Source organism: Sus scrofa, chromosome 2 (genome assembly GCF_000003025.6).
Source record: "Sus scrofa isolate TJ Tabasco breed Duroc chromosome 2, Sscrofa11.1, whole genome shotgun sequence".
NCBI classification, from domain to species: Eukaryota; Metazoa; Chordata; class Mammalia; order Artiodactyla; family Suidae; genus Sus; species Sus scrofa.
The window spans coordinates 148,229,836-148,253,291 of NC_010444.4; the positions used below are offsets into that span (position 1 = coordinate 148,229,836).

At 42.9% G+C, this 23,456-nt stretch overlaps 1 protein-coding gene across 9 annotated transcripts in view; it reads right to left on the reverse strand.

The window, feature by feature from the left end:
- The window catches only part of PPP2R2B (protein phosphatase 2, regulatory subunit B, beta), a 484,752-nt gene that overhangs the window by 291,762 nt on the left and 169,534 nt on the right, over positions 1 to 23,456 (reverse strand). For 4 of the 9 annotated variants that reach the window (XM_021080828.1, XM_021080849.1, XM_021080845.1 and 1 more), the window contains one exon: positions 3,721 to 3,914. The exons of 2 other annotated variants lie outside the window; for them this stretch is intronic. In XM_021080828.1, the coding sequence (XP_020936487.1) occupies positions 3,721 to 3,914 (194 nt within the window). 9 annotated transcript variants of the gene reach the window in all.

Sequence of the window (23,456 nt, forward strand, 5' to 3'; positions counted from 1 at the left end):
ACACAACACTGTAAATCAACTACACTGCAATAAATTTTTTTCAAAAAACATACTCCAAAGAAAAACAGGGTGCTTGCAATGCAAATGCAGCTATAGTAGTGATAACAACAGCCATTGTACTGGAGGCATTTATCAAGGTCTGGCTTTGTATTAGGTGCTGTCTTGAGTACATTACCTGAATTAGATTTTGTTTTTCCCCTGAGAGGCGGGCTGTACTGTTAGTCCCATTTTGCAGCTAAGGAAATTGAGAATGGAATAGTTATTTTTAAACATGTTCTCTGACTTCCCCTTCTAACCAGATTGTCATTCCTGTAAAATTCACCTACATAGAATATTTATTCTGTCTGTGGCCCTCTGTGAAAATGGAGAGATTAATCTAGAAAACTCTCAGACTGCTCTAAAGGAGAGGGGGTTTTAGCTGGTTCTAGAAAATCTAAAAATATAGAACGCCAACTCCATGAATGCTTTTTGTATACCCACCCCACACATTTGCAAATTAACCCAGCAAAGAATTTTACCTTAGATAAGAACCTGCTTACACACAAAGATAAACCATTGCCAGTGATCTTTCCCTTAACAGAGAAGTTAAGTGATTATAGAAGGAGGCAGAGCAGAATTTCTTAGGAGAAGAACATGGGTTTCAGAAATTGTACATTTGAAGACAAGCTTTTCCCCTGATTGCGTGACTCTGACAAATAAGCATCTTTTCTGGACTTCAGTGGCTCAGTTTCCTTACTTGAAAATAGAAATGACAAGATCCACTTAGCAGGGCATGGATATATTGAAATTTTACTTACAAGAAAGCTCAGTACAGTGTTTGGAAAAGAGAAGATGTTCAGAGATCTGTAACTTTAAAAAAGGGAGGAAAAAAATAGGAAAAGGTAAAGAAGAGTGGTAATTAATACTGAGAATAGAAGAAAAGTCATTGGAAATGTTTTTAATAAATTCACATAAGGCATTCTTTCACATGGGGGGGAGAGGGAGAGAGAGAGAGAGAGAGAGAGAGAGAGAGAGAGATGGAGAGAGAGAGAGAGAGAGAGAGAGAGATGGAGGGGGGAAGGGGAAGAGAGAGAGGAAGGGAGAGGGTAAGAGAGAGAGAGAGAGGGAGGGAGAGAGATGGAGAGAGAGCCGGGGTAAAAGTGTCCTTTAGCATTTGCATTGCTCTTAGCTGGATGAACTTGCCTGCAGCTACCACTTACAATGCAAATTGAGCTTAGAGTCCTTCGCACTAACTACACAGCAAAAATCTTTCAGCTTTAAATAGAATACTGCAGTGTCGAATGATCTGAGTTAACGGAAGAAAAATTCAGAGATAACTGTGAAGGAGATTTGAGAGACAGAAAAAAATCTGACATATCTGGGCAAGGCAGGAAAAGGCAGAAATATTACAGGAGACAAAAAGAGAAGCCAAGTCTATAGAAGGACCCAGAAACTAATTCCCCAGAAGGTGTGTTGAAGTTAATAAAGAGGAAGAGAACTTGGGGGCAAGCCCCCAACGAAGAGGATTTTAACAAAGAGTACTGTGACCTGGAGCTCTTTCAAGGTGTACAAGCACTTTGAAGATATTCATCCATAGAGGAGACTCTCCCCACTCTGGCCACCAGAACTGCATGAATGGTCCCTAAAATGCAATTAGGGGTTGCAAGTAGAAAGGCAATTTACATTGTCCACATTCCATTTTCTTTTCTTCCCAGACCTTCACTAAGATCAGGTAAAGACACCCGGAAGGATATGGTGAAATAAAGGTTTATGAGTTTTAAATGTGGTGTGGGGGCGGGGGGTGGGGGAAGAGGGAGAGACAGTGGGAGGGGAGTGATCTGAGAGGCTGATTTGGAAAGATTTTAGAAAGTTCTTTGCTATAAACTCATGCCTCCTTTTGGACAATATGAACCCAGATACTGTATGTGATATTGTATCTGGTTCTACCAGGGCATATAAAAATGCGATAAGATAGGAAGGAAGATTAGGAAGTACCTAGGGCCCTGAAAGCAACAAGGAAAGCCATGTGTAACTCATTTCTTCATTCTATAGATGACACTCTTACACACATGGCCTCAATTTTCCCATCGTCCCAGCTCAGTAAGTTTCCTTTGCCTGTACCTGGAGGCGTAATGCAATACAGAAGAAAACATGAAGGCAGCCTCCTATCTTTGTTGTCTTGAATAGGAAAAAAAAAAAAAAAAAAAAAGAGTGTGCCTTAGAAGACAATAGACCCAAAGCCGACTTCTCTTTTGGGTGACATGCTCAGGCAAAGAGCTAACCATGTTCACTGGTGAGTCAGTGACAAAGCACTGAGACGGGGGAAGAACATATACAACCATGCTGGCACCAGGGAAGTAAAAAAAAATCAGCAAGTATGATGCTTGGTATGGGGTAGGAACATCCTAAAAGCCATCTCCCAGCTTCTGAAGGCCAGAGCTCATACAGTCTGCCCTGCACCATGGACGTATTGGGTGTGATGCTCTCCAATAATGATGAATGAAGCACCTTTATTTTCAATAGCGCTAGCCATGCTTTCTGTCTAAAACTTCCAGGGATGTCTACAGCAGATGCCACCTCTACCCTCCAATTGTGTGTCTTTTTTATTTCTTTCAGAACTTGAACTCTTTTACCACCCCCATTCGATTTGTCTAGTAGACTTGATGTGATTAAATACTGTAGAAATTTGAGCACCTAAGAATAACAAGAATAATCTTAAATTAGCACGCCATGCCACATTTTCCTAAAGGACTTTCACACACATTTTCTCAAATGGATACTGCAATGTGACAACGCAACGCCTTGGAGGAGTGGTTAAGGATAAAGGCCTACAGGTGGAAAATGAAAGCAAAAAGGCAAAAGTTGGGGTATTTTTTTAAAAAATGTCTCCATTCTCTATTCCCACACAAAAGGCAAATGAGATTCCACCTGCTGACTTTCCTTTCCTGCCTACACCTCACCCAGGCTAATGTCAGAACAAGCTGGGGGAGAGGGAGAGAGACGACAATTTCACCTCTTGGCAAAGCTCAGCTTACTGAGCCCTCTTGCTTTCTGCTGGCTGTTGATTCAGCAGAAACTACCGCTGCAGAATTCATAATGGTGATTTTTAAAGGCTCCACGGATCGCATCGCTCTCCCACGTGTCAGACTCATTCGCTTGCAGCCCCAACCCTGGTTCCCCAGCCACCTTTCGATACCTTACTAATGCACTTCCAAGAGGAGAGGGGTTCGCCCTTTTTCAGGCCTTTTGGGCTTTTGATTGTCTGAGCAGGTAACCCGGCCGGATAGATGAACCGGCAGGAAATGAAACCGTGCCCTCCCTGCAGCCACTGAGAGACGCATCATTCCGCTCCGGGAGGGAAGACTCGCGGTTTTCTTGGGCCCCTTTCCTTCTTACCTCCCCACAAGACCTCTGCATACGTCTAGGGGGAGGGGTCAACCGCCTTTGGGGGGGGGGTCATTTTTCCAGCCGGGAGCCCCACCCTGAAAAACCTAATCCCCGAGGGCCATTTTAACTCCCATGGGCGCCGGGTCCACCTGCTGCTGAACGCCCGGCCCGCCTCGCGGAGCCCGGATGGATGTGCGGCGCTCCGTCGGCGGCTGCCCCTGCGGGCCGAGCCCCCGCCCCAGCCCCGGGGCCCGGAGGAGTCTCGGCCGCTACGCGCCAGGCTGCCAGCGGAGCTCAGCGATCCGCAACTTGCGCCCGGCCCCAGCGGCGGAATGCAGCGGGGGCTGGCGTTACCTTCGGTCGCATAGCTGTGGTCGCGCAGGAAACTGTTGTTGATTTTGCGGGTATCAATGTCCTCCTCCATTGACAGCAGGCTTACTTGCGTGGGAACCAGAAGCCGGCAGACAAGTATCCATGATCCCTCCCCGCAGCCAGTGTCACAGGAGAGGGGGGCAGGGGAGCCAGTGGGACTGCACCATGGTCCGAGCCTGAGGAGGAGACGGGGAGGCGGAGAGAGAAAAAAAATAAAAACCCGGCAATGGAGCTGTCACCTCCTCCACTCGGGATCTCCGAGGCTGCGGCGGCGGCTCCTCCCGCGGTGCGCTCACTCCAGCTCCAATTCCCAGCGAGGATGCTGTGCCTGCCTCCGCTGCCTCCGGGTGCCAAGATGCGCCGTGCCCCGAGGGGTCTGGTCCCACCCGCCGTCCCGGAGGCGCTCACAAGCGGGGCTAGGGAGATGCCCAACAGGTTCCCCTCGTTGGCAGCCGCTCCAAAATGCAAAAAAGATCCCTCCTCCCCCTGGGAGAGCGGGCAGCCGCGACAAAATGGTGCCTTTCTGGACCGAGCTGCAGTGGCGAGATGGCAGGGGCAGGATTCAGGCTGGCCTGGCCCGGATGAGGGTGCTGGTCCCACGGGAGGGCGGCTCCTGCTGGCGGGGGCTCAGCAGCCGCGGGGAGCTGGGCAGGGCGCTGCGGCCGGCGCCAGCGCACTCACCCTCACACCCACTCGCGCGCACTCGCAGCAGCTGCTGCTGCTGCTGCTGCTGCTGCTGCAGGAGGAGGCTGGAGGCGGCTGGTGCATTCAAGGCGAGGCTCCTCCCAACCGCGTCAGCAGCCTCAGGACTCTTCCCCAGCAGCGGTGGTGGCCGAGGCAGAGGCTGCGGCTGCTCTCTGCTGCAGTGGGGCGCACGCAGCCGCGATTCGGCACCTGGGCAGCCAGCAGCCGGCTTGCAGGTTCACGTGAAAAGCATAGACGCGCTCTTCCAACCTCCCTCCTCCCGCTTAGCTCAGCTCCGGGCGGCATCGACTCCAGCACCCAGAGTCCCCAGCTCACTGCCTTTCTCCGGACACCTGCGCTTTAGGTCAGCAAAGACAAGTAGGTTCCCCTGGGTAGGCAGGAAGTCTACATCCCTGTCTCGTTTGCTAACCCTTCTATGATGCACGCGATCCCTTGATGAAGATAAAGGGCGAGGCCTGGGGTTCAAAGCCTCATAAAGAGAGAGGAGGGCATGCTCATAGCCTACCGCTTTAAGCCCTTCCTGTGCTGGAAATAGGAGGGAGAGCTGGGGTCCAGAACTTTTCAGGAATCACATCTGACGTCTCCCTTCCCAAGAGAGTCAAAACTCTAACTTGTAGGCTACACTGACATCTACACTGACGGAAGGAGGAAGAGGGCAGGGTTATGAATCTTGTCAACAGAGTCGTCTGAAAAAGTCCACGTGCCTTAGCCCTTCGCACTTGATTTTGGACACATTGCACCAGGCCCTCCTGTGGGTTTTCCTCGTGAAGACACAGCCTTGCAGGAAGGGTTGGCATTTGCTTTCCACATGAAAGGTATATGGGAGCCCTGCGCTCTGGAGCACGGTGCCCGCCAAGAGCCACTGCTTCCCCGAGGGAATTTCAAAGATCCAATGAATACAAAAAAAAGAGGCCTGTCTTTCAACTTCAGCTAGGAGCATAGGGCAGAACACTACCCCCCCCCCCACATTTCCCCAAACTGCAAATCGCGAATTCCATATTTGAAAGAGAATGAGATCATTATTATGAACAACTACAATCATTTATGAAGCAACTCAATCACTAGAAAGCCAGTGGACAAGAGATCTCCCAGGTTTCCTTGTGTAGAAGGTATTCATTTCACTGGGTGTCACTGCAGGGAGAGACATCAGTGAGTGTTTTGCTCAGTTAAGCTCCACAAGTTCAGTTGGATGAGCCCAGGGGACCTGTGAGTTAATTATATACATAGAATGCTTGGGCTAACACAATTTAGAATGTATTTGAAGTTTAAAAAAATGGGAAAACAAGTCCTTAACTGAGGTTGGGAATTGCCGTTAGATTTCCATGAAGAATAGATGCTCATGACAGGTGGAAAATGGCATTGTCCCCATCTCCAGAAAGCAACTGCGTATCTCTGGAAGAAGAGAGGAGGAATATCCTTTGATATTTGAAAGGGGCAGTTCAGCTTACAATAGATCCCATTTTATTCTCATCTGGTGGTTAAGTCTTTCATACTTGTTTGACTATTTGTGCCAAATTCACATGTGAAATTCCAGGAACCGATGAAGACTGGTGCAAATTGATTTAATCCATTTCAGCTCCAGTTGCCATGGCTGGCAATGAGATGTATCCACAGCCAAGGCTCCAGCAGTCAGCTCTTCTGTGGTTACATACTCCAGCTTCTCTTGCAGATTGTCACAGTGGGATAGGGTGGGGGTGGGGAGAAAAGCTAAGTTCATCTCAAAGTGGCAAGAAGACCTCTTGCTCTGAGTTGAAACGACCTCATGTTGCTGCCGGAGATCTGGAAACAGTATTTGGGAGAGTCTCCCCCACAGCTTCCTACACTGAAGCAAAGTTACAAGATGAATCAGGTGGGCTCACTGGCCAGGCTGTGCTGCAGGGATTTTCCACCAGAACCCATGGGAGAAATGTCCCCTCCATAGATCAAGCCTCTGGGTTTGCTAAATTTTCCCTTTCCCATTTCCTCCAAAATTCCTCCTACATATTTTGTTCAACCTCATAGGCAATTGTCCTAAGACAGAAGTTGTGAGAAGGCAATTAGAAGGATCTCTATTAAGTAGATGAAGTCGTTTCCAAAGTTTCTGTTTAGAAATGGGCAATGGGGAACTAGCCGCTCCAACCCAAACTACAAAAACTACAGCTGTTGGCTCTGTGCTTTAACCCAATGATGCACAGTAAAGGCAGTCAGGGAGTTGAAGGAAGCCCTGGGCAACCGTGTGGTTGTTAGAGGCTCCACAGGCATTTCTCAGAAGACGTGCTGACCTTCTTTCTGTTCCTCCAACATGTCAGATTCTTTCCAAAACGTCTGCAAGTTGCACATGCCATTCATCCCGATGCCATCCCCCCATGTTGCTGGCATTCTTCTGCGTCACAGATGACCTGTCCCGACTTCACGGAGGCAATCCCTGGCCACACCGCAGTCCTTTCTTCTGGTATTTTCTGTACATTATTTTTCTTCTTCATGGAACATCGCATTTCATAATAGTTGTTTGCTTATTACTGTCAACCATTCCACAAGCTCAGCTATTAAGTGTCTGGCACAGAATAGACACTCAATGATATTTATTGAATGGAGATAAACATTTCTCAGGTGAATGAGTAAATTACTGAATTTGTTCAGTGATATTTCAGTTTTAAACTCTACATTGATTAAAAGTCTTGCCCTCCAAAACCCAACCCCAAAGTGTTTTGTGTGCCAGTAATTTTCTAGCTCAAAACTCCTATTCTTATTGCAATAATTGTCTTACCCATGCCTGCATGTGTATGCAGCAGAAATATTTACCGAGCACTTAATATATGCCAAGAATTGTTGTCAGTGCTGGGATGCAGTTGAAATAGAACAGAATCCCTCCCTTCACAGAACTGAAATTCTATCATCTGAGTTTAGCAATATGAGATTTCTAAGGAATACAACAAAGACATTATAAATTAACAGACTATAGCATAATGTTAAAAACCAAGGCTTTAATATGAAGCAAAGCTGATTTTTTGGGCACTTATTGTGTCCTTGAGCAAGTTACAAGGTCTCCATAGGCCACTTTAAAAAAAAAACAACTGTAAGTTAGAGAGAAAAATAGTTAAGTGCTACCAAATGGAGGTACTGTGAGGATTAAATGAGATAATACTTGGAAAGGATATCCTGCTCAGCTCAACAATAAGTTGAGTATTTACTATCATCACCACCTCAATACTGAACAAATATTTAAGCACCTACCATGTCAGCCGCTGGAATAGGACAAGAGGGTCAGTAACATCAATGCTTAAGATGTAGCATCCGTCTTGGCCACCATGGAACTCACCTAGTTTACAATGCACGTAAAGGGGGCCACAGGCTACCAGTGGGGCAGCAGAGGATGCTCTAAAAGGCCGACCTAATTCAGGCGAGTGCTTTACACAGAAAAGGCCCGTTACCAACACACCAGCCTTCATAAGGTATCCAGTCCAGCATGACAGCCCTGGAGCATCCCTTCTCCACCACCTTACTGAGTTCCGCCTCCCCGACATTCTCTTAGACGCTCAGTAGGGTTAGTCCTGCCTATACTGGAACTTTGTAGGTTATTCTGTCCAATTAGCACATTAAATATGTAGGTTTTAGTAAAACCTTTGACCTTAGGCCAGCCTAGAGATTCTTAACACAGGCTTTAGGTGTCAGACGGCCCTTTTTTTTTTTTTGTCCCAGCTTAAGCATTGATGAATTTCATGACCTTCTGCAAGTCATGTCACATCTCGGAGACTCTGTATTTGCGACATGGAAGAAAATGACAGGAACTACTTTCTAGGGTTCTTGAGCGGCTTCAGAGACAATGTAAGGAAAGTGCATAGCACAGGCGTGGCCCACAGCCAGGCCTCATGAAGAAGTCACTTCGAGCACCCAGTCGTGGCTCATGGGGGCCTCCATCAGCAGAGAACTGGGGAGATAGGCAGCAAGTCAGTCATTCTTGTGAATGCACGTGACCTAGACACCTGAATTCACCACTTAGTGATCGGTTTTAATGAGCACTGGAAACTGGGTATATGAGATGTTACCATCTTGCAAAAAGCCCTTTCTGAGCCATGAAGTCCTGCACAAATTAGGATCATTCTTTGTTGATTTTCGCATTGTATAAGTGCAGGCCTCATCACCTAATCACGTTAGTCTGTCGCGGAAGGTTCTGGAGTCCCCCTCTATGCTCACTCAGCCCTGCTGCATAACTGTCCCTTTGGAGCGGTCTGTGGTGACTGCCCAGAGGTTGACCTATTGAGTTTCTACAAGGTTTGCAAATCCTTTCTATGCGTGTTACAGCATGTAATGGATACCGTGTGGGTGAGCCTTTCACACAGCATTTAACCAGGAGGAGAAAACGAAACACCATGCCCTTGAAATGCCGTATTAATTCTGGATTCCGGAAACTGAATGGGTTTCCCTGAGCGCAGTGTCCCTCAATTATCCAAGGAGAGCAGCTTCGGAAAATAAAGAGTGGTGTGCTGGAGCGGGTCTGTGCTGGGCTGTTGAGAGCTGACTGTGCCAATTACGCACATCTTTTTTCCAGCTCTGCTTTGAGCGCCATCGTGTTGGGAGCTTAAAATCTGAAATCTCCTATGGTGGGATATGTATATCATAGAAATTTAAAAAAAAACCCTATATAAATCGGGGCTTTGGGCTTGGGGGGGAGGTGCGTGGAGGAGAGCTGATGGTTAAACACTTACCTGTACACCTGGAGAAACACATTAATGGCTGATCTCTCCTTCTCCTTGTATGCGTTATCTGTGCAAATTTCCTTTCAATTCCTCAACACTAGGTCTTCCAAGCTATGTCAAATTCCAGAATATTCCATCATCCAATCAACCTTTGGCCATAATTTAGATAACTCTTAAAATCCTACCTTTACCATAAAGCTTTCCCATATCCATCTGAGGAAACCTGGTGCCTTTGTCTCATTCCATCTGGGCTGGTTTTGAAATTGCCATGATGGATCTGTGAGTGATGGCCCTAGAAGGCTCCTAGAGCTGACAAGGTAAGGAAGTGCAAGTGCATACCCACTCTCAATGGACAGTTCTTTTCTTCTGCTTAAGCTCCCTGGTCACCTTACTTTTGTCCTGATTTGCCTCAATGCAAAACAAAAACATCCACTGTGCCTAATTTCTTTGATAGCTCTTGTCTAGTTAGGATATCGATGCAATGACAGAAAAGTTACACAAATCCAGAAGCCCAGATCCGAGAGACTTCTCTCATTCAGAAAGAAGTCTGAAAGTTAAATTTAGGCTGTCTGACTCAAGACAAATTAAAATTGCTTACTCGACTTTTACTTTGCAGTATATTTTTTTAGGTACAAAGTGAGGATTTATGAAACCAGTTTAGTGACAGCTCAAAGGGGTATTTATTTAGTACTTGATTACATACCTCAAGTAAAATATCAGTATAATTTAAACAAAATATATATATTGGGAAATATATTCAGATTTCTTTAAAATGCACCAAGCAATACCACTTTACAGAATTTATCCCAAGAAAATAATCATGGGTCTGGGCAAAAATTTAGCCATTAGGATGTTTCTTAGAGCACAGTTTATTTATAATCAGGAAAAACTGAAAACAAGCCAAATGTCCAACAACCGAACTACCTAGGCAAATTATGATGTGTAACGAAAGAGGAAAATCATCGAGCCATTGACATAATACTAATAGCTAACACTTATTGAGTATCTATTTTGTACTAGGCACTGTGCAAAGGGTTTCATTAACATTATCTCATTTAATTCTAACAGCCCCTATAAGGTAAGTATTATTTCCATGTTAGTGAGGTTAATAGAGATAAACAATATACCCAGAGTCAAATGAATAGGAACCTGGCTCTCTGTGTGTGTGTGTGTGTGTGTGTGTGTGTGTGTTGGGTGAGTTGAGGTTACAAGATAAACTTGGATATCTTTTTCCAAACCACTCACCAACAGAATCTGATCTGTACCTCTTAGGAACAAATAGCCTCTCAGTTGAAAATACTACTGTTGTGTTGGTGAAGAGGTGGCAAAAACCCTCACACACCCCTTGTAGGACTATATAATGGTGCAACCACAGTTTGGCAGCTCCTCACAATGTTAAATAGAGTTACCATATGACCCAGCAATTCCACTTCTAGGTACATACTCAAGAGAATTGAAAATACATATTCAGCAAATCAAAACTACCATGAGATACCACCTCACACCAGTAAGAATGGCCGTTATGAATAAGTCCACAAATAACAAGTGCTGGAGGGGGTGTGGAGTAAAGGGAACCCTCCTGCATTGCTGGTGGGAATGTACGCTGATACAGCCACTATGGAGAACCGTATGGAGGTACCTTATAAATCTATACATAGAACTACCATATGACCCAGTGATCCCACTTTTGGGCATATATCAGGACAAAACTTTCCTTGAAAAAGACATATGCACCTGCATGTTCATTGCAGCTCTATTCATAATAGCCAAGACATGGTAACAACCCAAATGTCCATCGACAGACGATTGGATTAGGAAGATGTGGTATGTATACATGATGGAATACTACTCAGCCATAAAAAAGAACAAAATCATACCATTTGCAGCAACATGGATGGAACTAGAGACTCTCATATTTAGTGAAATAAGTCAGAAAGAGAAAGACAAATACCATATGATATCACTTATAACTAGAATCTAATATAAGGCACAATGAACCTTTCCACAGAAAAGAAAATCGTGGACTTGGAGAATAGACTTGTGGCTGCCTCGGGGGAGAGGGAGGGAGTGGGAGGGATCGGGAGCTTGGGGTTAATGGATGCAAACTATTGCTCTTGGAATGGATTAGCAATGAGATCCTGCTGTATAGCATTGAGAACTATGTCTAGGTACTTACATCACAACACAACAATGAGGGGAAAAAGTATGTATACATGTATGTGTAACTTGGTCCCCATGATGCACAGCGGAAAAAATAAAACAAAAAAGAAAATACATGTTCACACCAAAACTCATAGACGAATATTCACGGCAGCATTATTTATAATAACCCTGAAGTGGGAACAACCCAAATGTTCAGTTCATCTGATAAGTGCATGAACAAAATGTGATGTATCTATAAAAAGGATAATTATTCAGCTATAAAAAGTAAGGAAGTACTGATGCATGCTATAACATGGGTGAACCTTGAAAATATTATACTAAGTAAAAGCAGCGAGTCACAAAAGACCACATATTGTATGATTCCATTTATGTGAAATGTTCAGTATGGGCAAATCCTTAGATACAAAGTAGATTAGATGCCAGGGGCCGAGGTCGGGGGCATGAGAGTGACTGCTTATGGGTTTGGGATTTCCTTTTGGAATAATGAAAATTCTAAACTCATACAAGGGCAATAGCTGTGCAATTTTGAATATGCTAAAAGCTACTGAATCATATACGTCAAAAGGCTATTTCTAGAAGTACAAACGTCCAGTTGTAAGTACGAGAGATGTAAAGTACATACTAAATGTCACATTGTTTTATGGTAAATAAGAAGTTGTCAAGAGAGTAAATCCTTTAACTATTTCTTTCTTTTGTGGCGGGGGGACCCACACCTGTGGCATACGGGGGTTCCCAGGCTAGGGGTCGAACTGGAGCTGCAGCTGCTGGCCTATGTCTCAGCCATAGCAATACAGGATCCAAGCTATGTCTGCGAAGTACACCACAGCTCACGGCAAAGCTGGATCCTTAACCCACTGAGCAAGACCAGGGAGTGAACCCTTTATCATGGATACTAGTTGGGTTTGTTACTGCTGAGCCACAATGGGAACTCCCTTTTCCTATTTCTTTAATTTGTATCTATATGAAATGATGGATGTTCACTAAACTTATTGTGATAATCATTTCATGATGGAAATCAAATCATGCTTACCTCTTAAATGTATGCAATGCTTTATGTCAAATATATCTCACTGAAACTAGAAAAGAGTGTCAAAGCTGTTATTTAAGATTAAAAAACTCTCTGCTGTCATAAACGACTGTTACCTCTAGGAGTATGATATATACCTCATATGATATATTAGTGCAGAGAAATGTAAAGGTATATAATGACAAGTTTAGATGTTCATGCCCCATTGTTTTAAAAAGTCAAAAAAACAATGTATACTGAATGTTTCCCTTTTTTTGTTAAAAAAATGTGTATGCCAAAAGGAAGATGTGAAAATACCTAACAGTGGTTATGTGTAGCTTTCTTTGTGGTTCCTATTATTATGAAAGAAAATTTAGAACGTGTATCATTTTTGTAGTAAGAAATATTTTTAAAAGTTTTTTAATGTTATGAAACACTTTTTAAGGATGAAACCTTGTATTGAAAAGACTGAAAATCATTTTCTGTACACCAGAAAATTGAAGGGCACTGATGTAAATGTTATATGCTATCAAATGCACAGAACAGCTTGACCCAAAAGAAATATAACGCAAGCTACACATATTTGTAAGTTTTTCAAGTTGCTTCGTGGACAAGTGAAAAGAAACAGATGAAGTTAATTTTAATAATATTTTAAAATTTATGGAAAGATTTTATTTATACACCATATCAAAATATTGATTTCAGCATATATAGAATAATTAATGATATAGTTAGTCTCCTTTTTTTTTTTTCTTTTTTTTGCCAAGTCTTTGAAATCTGCTGAGCATTGTGTACTTGACAGCACCTCTCGGAAGCAGGCACACTTCAAGGGCTCAATAATACACAAGTGGCTACCTCACAAATATAGAGGAACGATTCCAAAATTGTTATTCCACTCACAAAATGAGTTTCATCGTATTCTTTTTTTTTTTAGGGCCACACCTATGGCATATAGAAGTTCCCAGGCTAGGGGTCAAATCAGAACTGCAGCTGCTGGCGTACACCATAGCCACAGCAACGCAGGATCCAAGCCACGTTTGCAAACTACACCATAGCTCATGGCAATGCTGGACCCTTAACACACCGAGCAAGGCCAGGGATGGAACCTGCATCCTCGTGGATACTAGTCAGATTCGTTTACGCTGAGCCACAGTGGGAACTCCCCATCATATTCTTGCAAAGAAAAATTTTCATCTACTAAGAACTTGAACTAGACTGGAAAGCTAAAACCAAACTAAGCAACTTTAACTTGATGAACCTCACAACTATTTAAAGTGGTAAAAATTGAATTTAAAAAAAATACACGACACACCGACAGTAGACACAGGTTTTTACATATAAGAGTAAATCTGAACCCAATCTGCATGACCCCCTACAACTAGTAAAACGAAGGATAAAGGATAAGATCCTAAGATGATACTGCATGACAATACGTAGCAGATGGCAGGCAAGGTGTCATTCAATCACTGTGCAGTTATCACCCTGATAGGCCAACCTTTTGGTTCAACAACATGGCTTCAATTCCAGCCAGTAGAAGAAGCCAGATATCTAGACATCACTGCTAAAAAAAGAATTTTCACAGCTGGACGCTATCATGGCCTCTAGAGGTGGAGAAGTTTAAAGGTGCAGTTATGTGACTCTGGCTGAGAAATACCGAAGTCTTTTGGACTGGATCAGAGAGAAGAATTGTGTGGTCACATGGTCAGTGGATTCATTTCCGAGGACTTAACCGAATTTGATGCACCACTGCCTTTAACACTTGCAATGCAAACAGTTTTATGTGTACAGTGGAGCCCCCTTCCTTCCTAAACACACTTTCTTCATTGACTCTCAGCACCACTCTCTCTTGAGTCTCCCGCTGCCTCAATGCACTCCTTCTCAAGTTCACTTGCTGATCCTCCCCACTCAGCTTGGCCTCTACAAACACCCTAGAGTTCCAAGTTCTCAGGTCTCAAAGGAGGCAGGAATATAAAATTGGAAAAAGACTGTCTTTTCAGCAAGTGGTGCTGGAAAAACTGTACAGCTGCATGTAAATCAATGAAACTAGAACACGCCCTCACACCATACGCAAAAATAAACTCAAAATGGCTTAAAGACTTAAACATAAGACAAAACACCATCAAACTCCTAGAAGAGAACATAGGCAAAACATTATCTCACATCAACCATACAAATGATTTCTTAGATCAGTCTCCCAAGGCTATAGAAATAAAAACGAAAATAAACCCATGGGACCTAACCAAACTTACAAATTTTGCACAGCAAAGGAAACCATAAGACAACCTACAGAATGGAAGAAAATAGTTTCGAATGATGCAATTGACAAGGACTTAATCTCCAAACTATACAAACAACTCATACAACTCAACAGCAAAAACAAACAAACAAAAAAACCAATTGAAAAATGGGCAGAAGACCTAAACAGATGTTTTTATAAAGAAGATATGTGGATGGCCAATAGGCATATGAAAAAATGCTCAACATCACTAATTATTAGAAAAATGCAAGTCAAAACTACAATGAGGTACCACCTCACAATGGTCAGAATGGCTGTAATTAATAAGTTTACAAATAATAAATGCTGGAGAGCGTATGGAGGAAAAGGCACCCTCCTGCACTGGTGGGAATGTAAATTGGTACAACCACATGGAAAAGAGTACGGGGTTACATCAGAAAACTAAATATAGAACTACTATATGACCCAGAAATCCCATTCTTGGGCATATATCCAGACAAACTTCCATTGAAAAAGATATATGCACCCCTATGTTCATTGCAGCACTATTTTCAGTGCAGCACTATTCACAATAGCCAGGACATGGAAACAACCTAAATGTCCACCGACAGATGAATGGATTAAGATGTGGTATATATACACAATGGAATACTACACAGCCATCAAAAAGAGCAAAATAATGCCATTTGCAGCAACATGGATGGAACTAGAGACTCTCATACTAAGTAAAGTAAGTCAGAAGCAGAAAGACAAATATGGTATTACTTATATCTGGAATCTAATCTATGGCACAAATGAAACTATCTATAGAAAAGAAACAAACTCATGGACATGGAGAACAGACTTGTGGTTGCTGAGATGGAGGGGAGGGACTAGAGGGACTAGTAGGGACTGGGAGTTTGGGATTAGCAGATGCAAACTATTGCACTGGGAAAGGATAAGCAATGAGATTCTGGTGTATAGTCCAAGGAACTATATCTGATCACTTGTGATGGAGCATGATAGAGGATAACGTGAAAAAAGTTTGTATATATACATATATATATATATATGTGCATATATGTGTATATATATGTATAATGTAAAAAAAGAATATTTTATATATATATATATATATATATATATATATATATATATATAACTGGATTACTTTGCTTATAGCAGAAATTGACAGAACAATGTGAATAAGCTATAACAAAAAAATTTAAAAAAGAAGATGTGGTACATATACACAATGGAATACTACTCAGCCATAAAAAGAACCAAATAATGCCCTTTGCAGCAACATGAGTGGAATGAGAGATTCTCATACTACGTAAGTTGGAAAGAGAATGACAAATGCTCTACGATGTCACTTATATGTGGACTCTAATATGGCACAAATGATCCCATCTACAGAACAGAAACAAACCCATGGATGCGAGAACAGACTTGTGGCTGCCAAGGGGGACAGGGGAGGGAGGAGGAGGGGAGGGAATGGGATGGACTGGGAGTTTGGAGTTGGTAGATGTGAACTATTCCATTTCGGATGGTCAGCCATGAGGTTCTGCTGTGTGGCACAGGGAACTACATCCAATCACTTGTGACAGAACATGATAGAAGATAATGTGAGAAAAAGAATGTATATATATAACTGGGTCTGTACAGCAGAAATTGACAGAACATTGTAAATCAACCACAATTTTTTTTTTTTTTTAGTTTCTCACATCTCTCTATCCACAGCCCCACCCGAGGTGACCTCATCCAGTCTCACGGCTTGCCACTCATTTGACAACAAAAACCCCAAAGTGAATTCCAAGCACACGCTCGCCACTGACCTCCAGACCATCACAGCTGACCTGATATCTCCCTGAGTAATTACCAGGCATCCCAGTCCCTGCCACCCCCATCAGACCTGCTCCACCTGCTGGTCCTTGTTCCCTCTCATCCCCCACAGCCTTCCAGTCCATCAGCACGTCTGGCCAGTTCTAGTGTCAAAACACATCCAGAACCCGAGCGCTCGTCACCACCTCCACTGCTACCACCTTGCTCCACTACCAAGGCATCTCATCATGATGGTTGCAGCAGACTCTAACAGTCTACGATGGCTCCTTCACCCCCACCTCCACCATCCTACTATTCTGGGCAGCAGGCAGAATGAGCCTTTTAAATGCATATCGCTTCATATCACTTTTCTGCTCAAAGTCCTTTATTGGCTTCCTGCACATTCAGAGTAAGACTTTCTGAAAATGATGGAAAGATTTGGCTCTAGGTAGAGCTCCATCCTTACTTTTTTTCACTTCTCACCTGCAGCATCACCAACTCTTGTCTCAACCCCCTTCCTTCCACCCCACACACAAACATAATGGCATCCTTACTGTTGGCTAAACACGCCAGGAAGAGTATTCCCACAGGGGACCTCTGCATCTGCTGTTCCCACCATCCTGAATGCCCTTCTTCAGACAGCAGCATAGCTCAGACTTCACCTCACTCAGGTGTCCCTCCAGCATTGGCTTTTCCGAGGTGCTTTTCTTGCCCACTCCGTATAAAATAAAATAGCACTCCTCCCTCCCAACATTCCCCATCCCTGCATTGCTACCTGATGGTATACATTTATTTGGCTTTTTTGAGTACACACGTAGAACGTAAATTTCCAGGAACACAAGGATGTTTTTGTTCCTTGCACTATATGTGGCCCTAGAACAGTGCCTGGCTCACACTGGTGACTCTAATATATCTTTTGAAAGAATGAAACAGTCAACGTGTGTTTGCTTAAAAAGAAGATCTCATAGGGCAGTGGGGGAGGGTTTAAAAAACAATAAACCCAGGATTCTTGCATAGTAAAAAATTTTTCCTTGCCTAAAGAGAGGTCTGGCCTTTGCTCTCGACTTCTGGGAGGTAGTCTATGTCAGACCTGCACCAGTGTCTTTGTCTCAGGTGGGAGCAGCTACTTCCAATAGCTTTATGGTGGGGACTAGTCATGCTGCCAGAAAGAACATGGGGGGGGGGGCTTTTGAGTCCACCTGGAGACAAAATTTTACCATATAGGCAATCAATCAGTGACTCATACCTATGTTAACAGAGCTCCAATAAAAACTCTGAACGCCAGGATTAGGTGAGTTTCCCTGGTTAGCAATACTCTGTGCATGTGGTCGTACGTCTGTGCCAGGAGGGAAGTGTGTCCTGGGGACGAGGGAAACTTCAAGGTTGGAGCCCTCCCCGACTCTGCCCTCTGCATCTCTTCCTTCGGCTCCTCTAATCTGGGTCCTTTGCCTGTAATAATCTGTGAGCTTTCTGTGACTCCTGTGAGTTACTAACATTGAGAGTGGTCTTGGAAAACCTCTAAGGTGCAGTTGATGTCAGAAGGAAGGACAGTCTTAGGGACTCTGCCCTTAAACTTGGCAAATTAGCTAACTCCAGGTGCTACCAAACACATACACAACAATATTCGTGGTAAACGGTGGCAAGGAGATCATAATTCTAGCCCATCACTTTGCTAATGAAGAAACTGACGGATGGACTTACCCAGACCACCTGGCAGTTGACAGACCCAGAGCACGGACCCTGGCGTCCGGCTCCCATGCCCACGCCTCCACAATGACTCTCCTCAACTTTTGTCTTAGAAGACACAATACTTTTTCTCAAGGGGGAATAGAGAAAGTCATTGGGTAAGTAAGTTGGTTTAACTCCTCAGTGCTTAGAGGTCAGTAGCAAGGGGAGAAATAACTACGCTCTTAAAAAAAAAAAAAAAAAGCAAAAGCATGGAGATCTGGAGAAAAGGAAACTCTCCTGTGTTGCTGGTGGCAATGTAAATTGATGCAGCCATCTGTATATACGCAAGTTGTTAACAGAGTAAATCCTAAGAGTTCTCATCATATACTAAGTTTTTTGTATTTCTTTAACTTTATAGCTATATGAGATGATGGATGCTTACTAAACTTATTGGGAAAATCATCTCATGATGCATGTAAGTCAAATCATTACGCTGTGTGTCAATCATATCTCAATAAAGCTGGAAGGAAAAAAAAGCCCCAGGGACCAGCCCTGACCAAAACTGAATGAGCAAGCACCTTGTTCTTCTTCATCTCCCTCATCTCCGTTTTTCTGCCCTCAAGTGGGCCAGGGCAGAGCTGCAGGATGCCTGGCATCGACGCCCTGACCCACAGCTGCAGAGGTCTGGAAGGAAATCTTTATGCTCAGTGAGAATCAGCATTCATCCCTACGTCACCACACTCTGCCTCTTGCTCCTTCTTTGGAAGGAGATTTCTCAGGATGGTCAACTTCAGAAGCTATAGGACATCTCGCACAGTCAACCTAGCTCATCACATGGTAAAACTTTTGGACAAGCTCAAAGTGCTATGCAAGCAAGGATAACACCCCGGCCATAACTATACTAGAGAAATAAATTATAGAAGCTGAATTCAAGGGCTAGATGGACCTTGAACTTGTAAGCAAGTTTGAGTACATTTTAAAACTCAATAAATATTTATGGAATAAATACAGAGTGAAAATAATTATATTAAACATCCCTCAAATAGAGACCTCCATAATTTCCATTTGGCATTTGCAGCACTACACGGGTGAAATCAGTACGATAGCCAAGGCTTATGAATTTACATCTGAAAAGTAGCATACGGCCCTGAGCAGTGACTTTACCATGTTAGGGTCACAGGTGCTTTTGAGAATTTAATGAAGGTTTTGGATTCTCTCCCCAGAAGGAAACATAGTTTACTTCCTGCTTCCAAATGCTGACTCATTATGTCTATTTCACGGACAGAAAAAAGAAGGGGAGAAGAAAAGACCTAAGGCCACACAAAGGTCCCAAATTAAACACAAGTTTAGGCTCACACTGCCACCACCTGCCTGTGTGTTTTATAGGAAGACTGATGAGAGCTATCACACACATAGCCCTTAATAGTACTGACGTAGTGCCAGATACGAGATTCCTTTCTAAGGTGGGTCAGCAGAGTGCGGGAGGAAAACGGTTCAAGGCATGGCTTTGGAGAGGCAGACGGCTTGGTTCAAATCTTGGCTCTGACATTTCCTAGCAGTACGCTGTTGGGCAACTTGCTTAATCCCTCTGTGTTTCAATGTCTTTGGGAAAGTACTGATAATAGTATCCACCTCATAGGGTTTTTGTGAATGTTAAATGAATGCATATATAGAAGTCATCCTTTCAGCGGGCAAGGATTCTTGCCAACATAAAATCAGCCCCTCCACTATGCTACCCTCCCATCTGGGCATCTTTCCTGCATCATTCTCACTAAAATGTAGCTCTGTATTTATGCCTATGCCTGTTCATTTAGTAAATGTTCTCTTCAGTAGACAGTCAACGCCAAAGGACAGAATCACGCCTGATATTTTTGGGTTTTTTTTGTTGTTTTGTTTTGTTTTGTCTTTTTGCTATTTCTTGGGCCGCTCCCACGGCATATGGAGGTTCCCAGGCTAGGGGTCCAATCGGAGCTGTAGCCGCCGGCCTACACCAGAGCCACAGCAACGCGGGATCCGAGCCGCGTCTGCGACCTACACCACAGCTCACGGCAACGCTGGATCCTTAACCCACTGAGCAAGGGCAGGGATCGAACCCACAACCTCATGGTTCCTAGTCGGATTCGTTAACCACTGCGCCACGAGGGGAACTCCTGTTTTGTTTTGTTTTTCACCACTGGATTCCCAGTGCCTGACACACAAAATAAAAGTTTTGATACCTGAATCAAAAACTCTATCTCCTCATCAGTTTGTTGGTTTATTTCAGCACTGTGTATACAGCAGGGCTCCATAAGTAAGAATTGTTTGTTAAATGAGAGATCAGGTCTGATTTTCTTTCCCAAGTTTGTAAACCGTTATTAACTAGTATGCTTGAAGTAAATAAATACATCCCTATAAATTGAGCAATGTTTGCATATTTCCACACCACCTCGTAATATGTTTATAGCTTCTCTTGAAATGAATGTGAACGTTGTCAAAAGAACCCCATCTTCCTGGCTCTTAGACCTCACCTTATTAGGCAAACAAGGAGCTGCAAAGTCCATCCCCACCACGGGAAAGGACAATAGCCCTAATTCACAGATTGCATGATGTGCATATAATTGGAAGATGTCAAAACCTGTCATGTCATAGATTAGCCAGTGACTCTTCAATAAGTAATTATTAAAATGGCAAAACAAAATAGCCCAGAGGAGTCATTACTCTTTGTCAATTCACTGGGGCTAAATAATATTGACTAGGGGGTGGCCTGACTCAGTTTTGTAATACTTTGAAGGCTGAGCAATAGAATAAGCCTAGACAAAAGCAGAAGGACTGAGAGAGACATTAAAGAGAATTAATCTGAAGGCTTGTGGACCTAACACAACTTTTGATGAGTCTATAAAGGGCTTTCCCCCCATATTTTAAACAAGTTGGTAAGCAATGAAATTGTAAAAGCCGTTTACCTCAAAATTAAATCCAATGCCATGAGGGGTGTTTACCAAAGTGAGGTATTGTTCTCATTTCTTTACATTATCTCTCTAGCTCATGGCCACCCCATGAATGAGGTATTATTAGTAACACCTATCAGTGAGGCAATTGAGACTCAGAGATAATTATTTTAGAGCAAGAAGAATGGGCTGTCTTGGGGGTTCAAAGCCAGCTTTACTTGACTCAATCAACAAGTCCATCCTAGTTCCACTTACATTTTTCTTTAGAAATTTTGTTTAAGTAAGTGCATATTAAATATTTGTCCAAAAAAACAAAGAGCTATAATCCCCCTAATTCTCTGAAAAGAACACCTAAAGAGTCACCAGAATGACTTTCTCTGAAAAAAATGTGTTCAGTTTCAAGTGTCTTGTGAGAACTTAGGAAACTATAATGAAATCTTTGGACTTTTTGTTGTTTAAAAATTTTTAAGTCCATTTCTGTATTTTTTGGTGACTCATTTCTCTCTTACTCAGAACATCATACACCTACATGTTAAATAAAACTGAATATTCCAATATTTAAAGGCATAAGAAGGAGCTATCAATACCTGAAAGCAGGGAAACTTGGTATAACTAGGGAAAAGTGGAGGCTCAAACTGTTAAAGACAGTTTTCCAAATTTTTTATTTTTATTTTTATTTTTTTTTAATTTTTTCTGCTTTTTAGGGCTGTTCCCGTGGCATATGGAGGTTTCCAGGATAAGGGTCACATCAGAGCAGTAGCTGCTGGCCTACACCACAGCCACAGCAACATGGGATCCGAGCCATGTCTGCGACCTACACCACAGCTCACAGCAACGCCAGATCCCCGACCTACTGGGCGAGGCCAGGGCTAGAACCTGCATCCTCTCGGACATTAGTATGATTCATTTCCACTGCTCCACAATGGGAACTCCAGTTTTTCAACTTTCAAACACAGTCCAAGGATATAGAAGTAGACCAAATCAGAGTGGATGGTTTTTCCTCCTAAGAAGGTGATGGTCTTCCTTGATTTAGGAAGCAGCAAAAGAAAAATTAAAGGTAAGAGTGAACCAAGCATACATCTATCATTTCTTTTCCCCAACATCTCTTTACAATGATAATAAAGGAGCAAAGCAGACACAACCTCACGGCAATGAAGAGACAATAGAGAAGGTCATTAAGCAGACTCTGGATTCCCTGTGTTTCTGCGAGAAGAAAAGCAGACGGAAGGATGATGACAGGTGAAGGGGAGAAGCGGCACAATGAAAGAGGCACCAGCTACTTTGCAGAAACTAGGAGAGGCTCAGGCCTTAGAAACACCCAAACGACATGAGATGAGGGCTAAAAAATGGGGGGGAGGGATGCTAAAATAATACCTCTCGAAATAGACATAAATTTGCCTGGCCTTTAGCCCCACTGATGAATTTTTAATTCTTCTCGCTACCTCACTCTAGGAGTATGCAATAGGAGGTTCTTCCCTTTGGAGTGGATAAGAGGGCAAAGGTTGGGTCCTCAAAGTGACGTGCCCTGCATTCTGGTGTTCAGGGATTCCACAGCACAAGATCACCCCCCACCTGCTCTTTCTACATGGAACCAGACACTGGCTCAGTACTATTCAAGTTCGTTCCACACTTCTGCTGATTCATTCTCACATATAACTGGGCTATGTAAGATCATTCAGACAATTCAGCAAAATATAAAACATACAAGAAAAAGATCAAGATAAACATTAAAAAGAGAAACTGGGCCAAAATATGCAGTTTTAGGAGTAAGAAATCAATCCTAATTAGCCATGCATACATATTTTTTTTAAAAAATAATAAGTCTACAAAGGAAGAACAAGAAGCTACAAAAAAAAAAAGAACAAATAGAGAATAAAACTCACAGAATTAACAATTTGGTAATTAAACAAATCATTAGAAGGTTAAAAGATAAAGTCAAGGAAATGATCCAATGAAACAGATCAGAGAGCCCAGGAATAAACTCACACATTTATGGTCGATTAATGTTTGAAGAAGGTGCCAAGACTACACAGTGAGGAGAGGCAAGACTCTTCAATAAGTAGTATTGGGAAAACTGAATATCCACATGCAAAAGAATGAAATTGAAACCTTATCTAATTAATGTTGATCTTGAAAATTATTTTTGAATAGGGCACAAAAGCACAGGCAACAACAGCAAAAACAAACAAGTAGGACTACATCAAACTAAAAGTTTCTGCACAGCAAAGGAAGCAATCAAAATGAACAGGCAACCTATGGAAGGGGAGATAGTATTTGCAAATGGCATATCTGACAAAGGGTTAACATCCAAATATATAAGTTCATACAACTCGGTAGCAAAATAACAGCTTGATTAAAACAAGATCCAAGGACCTGAATAAATATTTTTTTCCAAAGAAGACATGCAAATGGCAATGAAAAGGTGCTAGGCATCACTAATCATCTGGAAAATGGAAACCCAAACCACAAGCTATCACCTCACACCTGTTAGGACGACTATTAGCAAAAAGACAAAAGGTAACAAGTGTTGGGGAGGA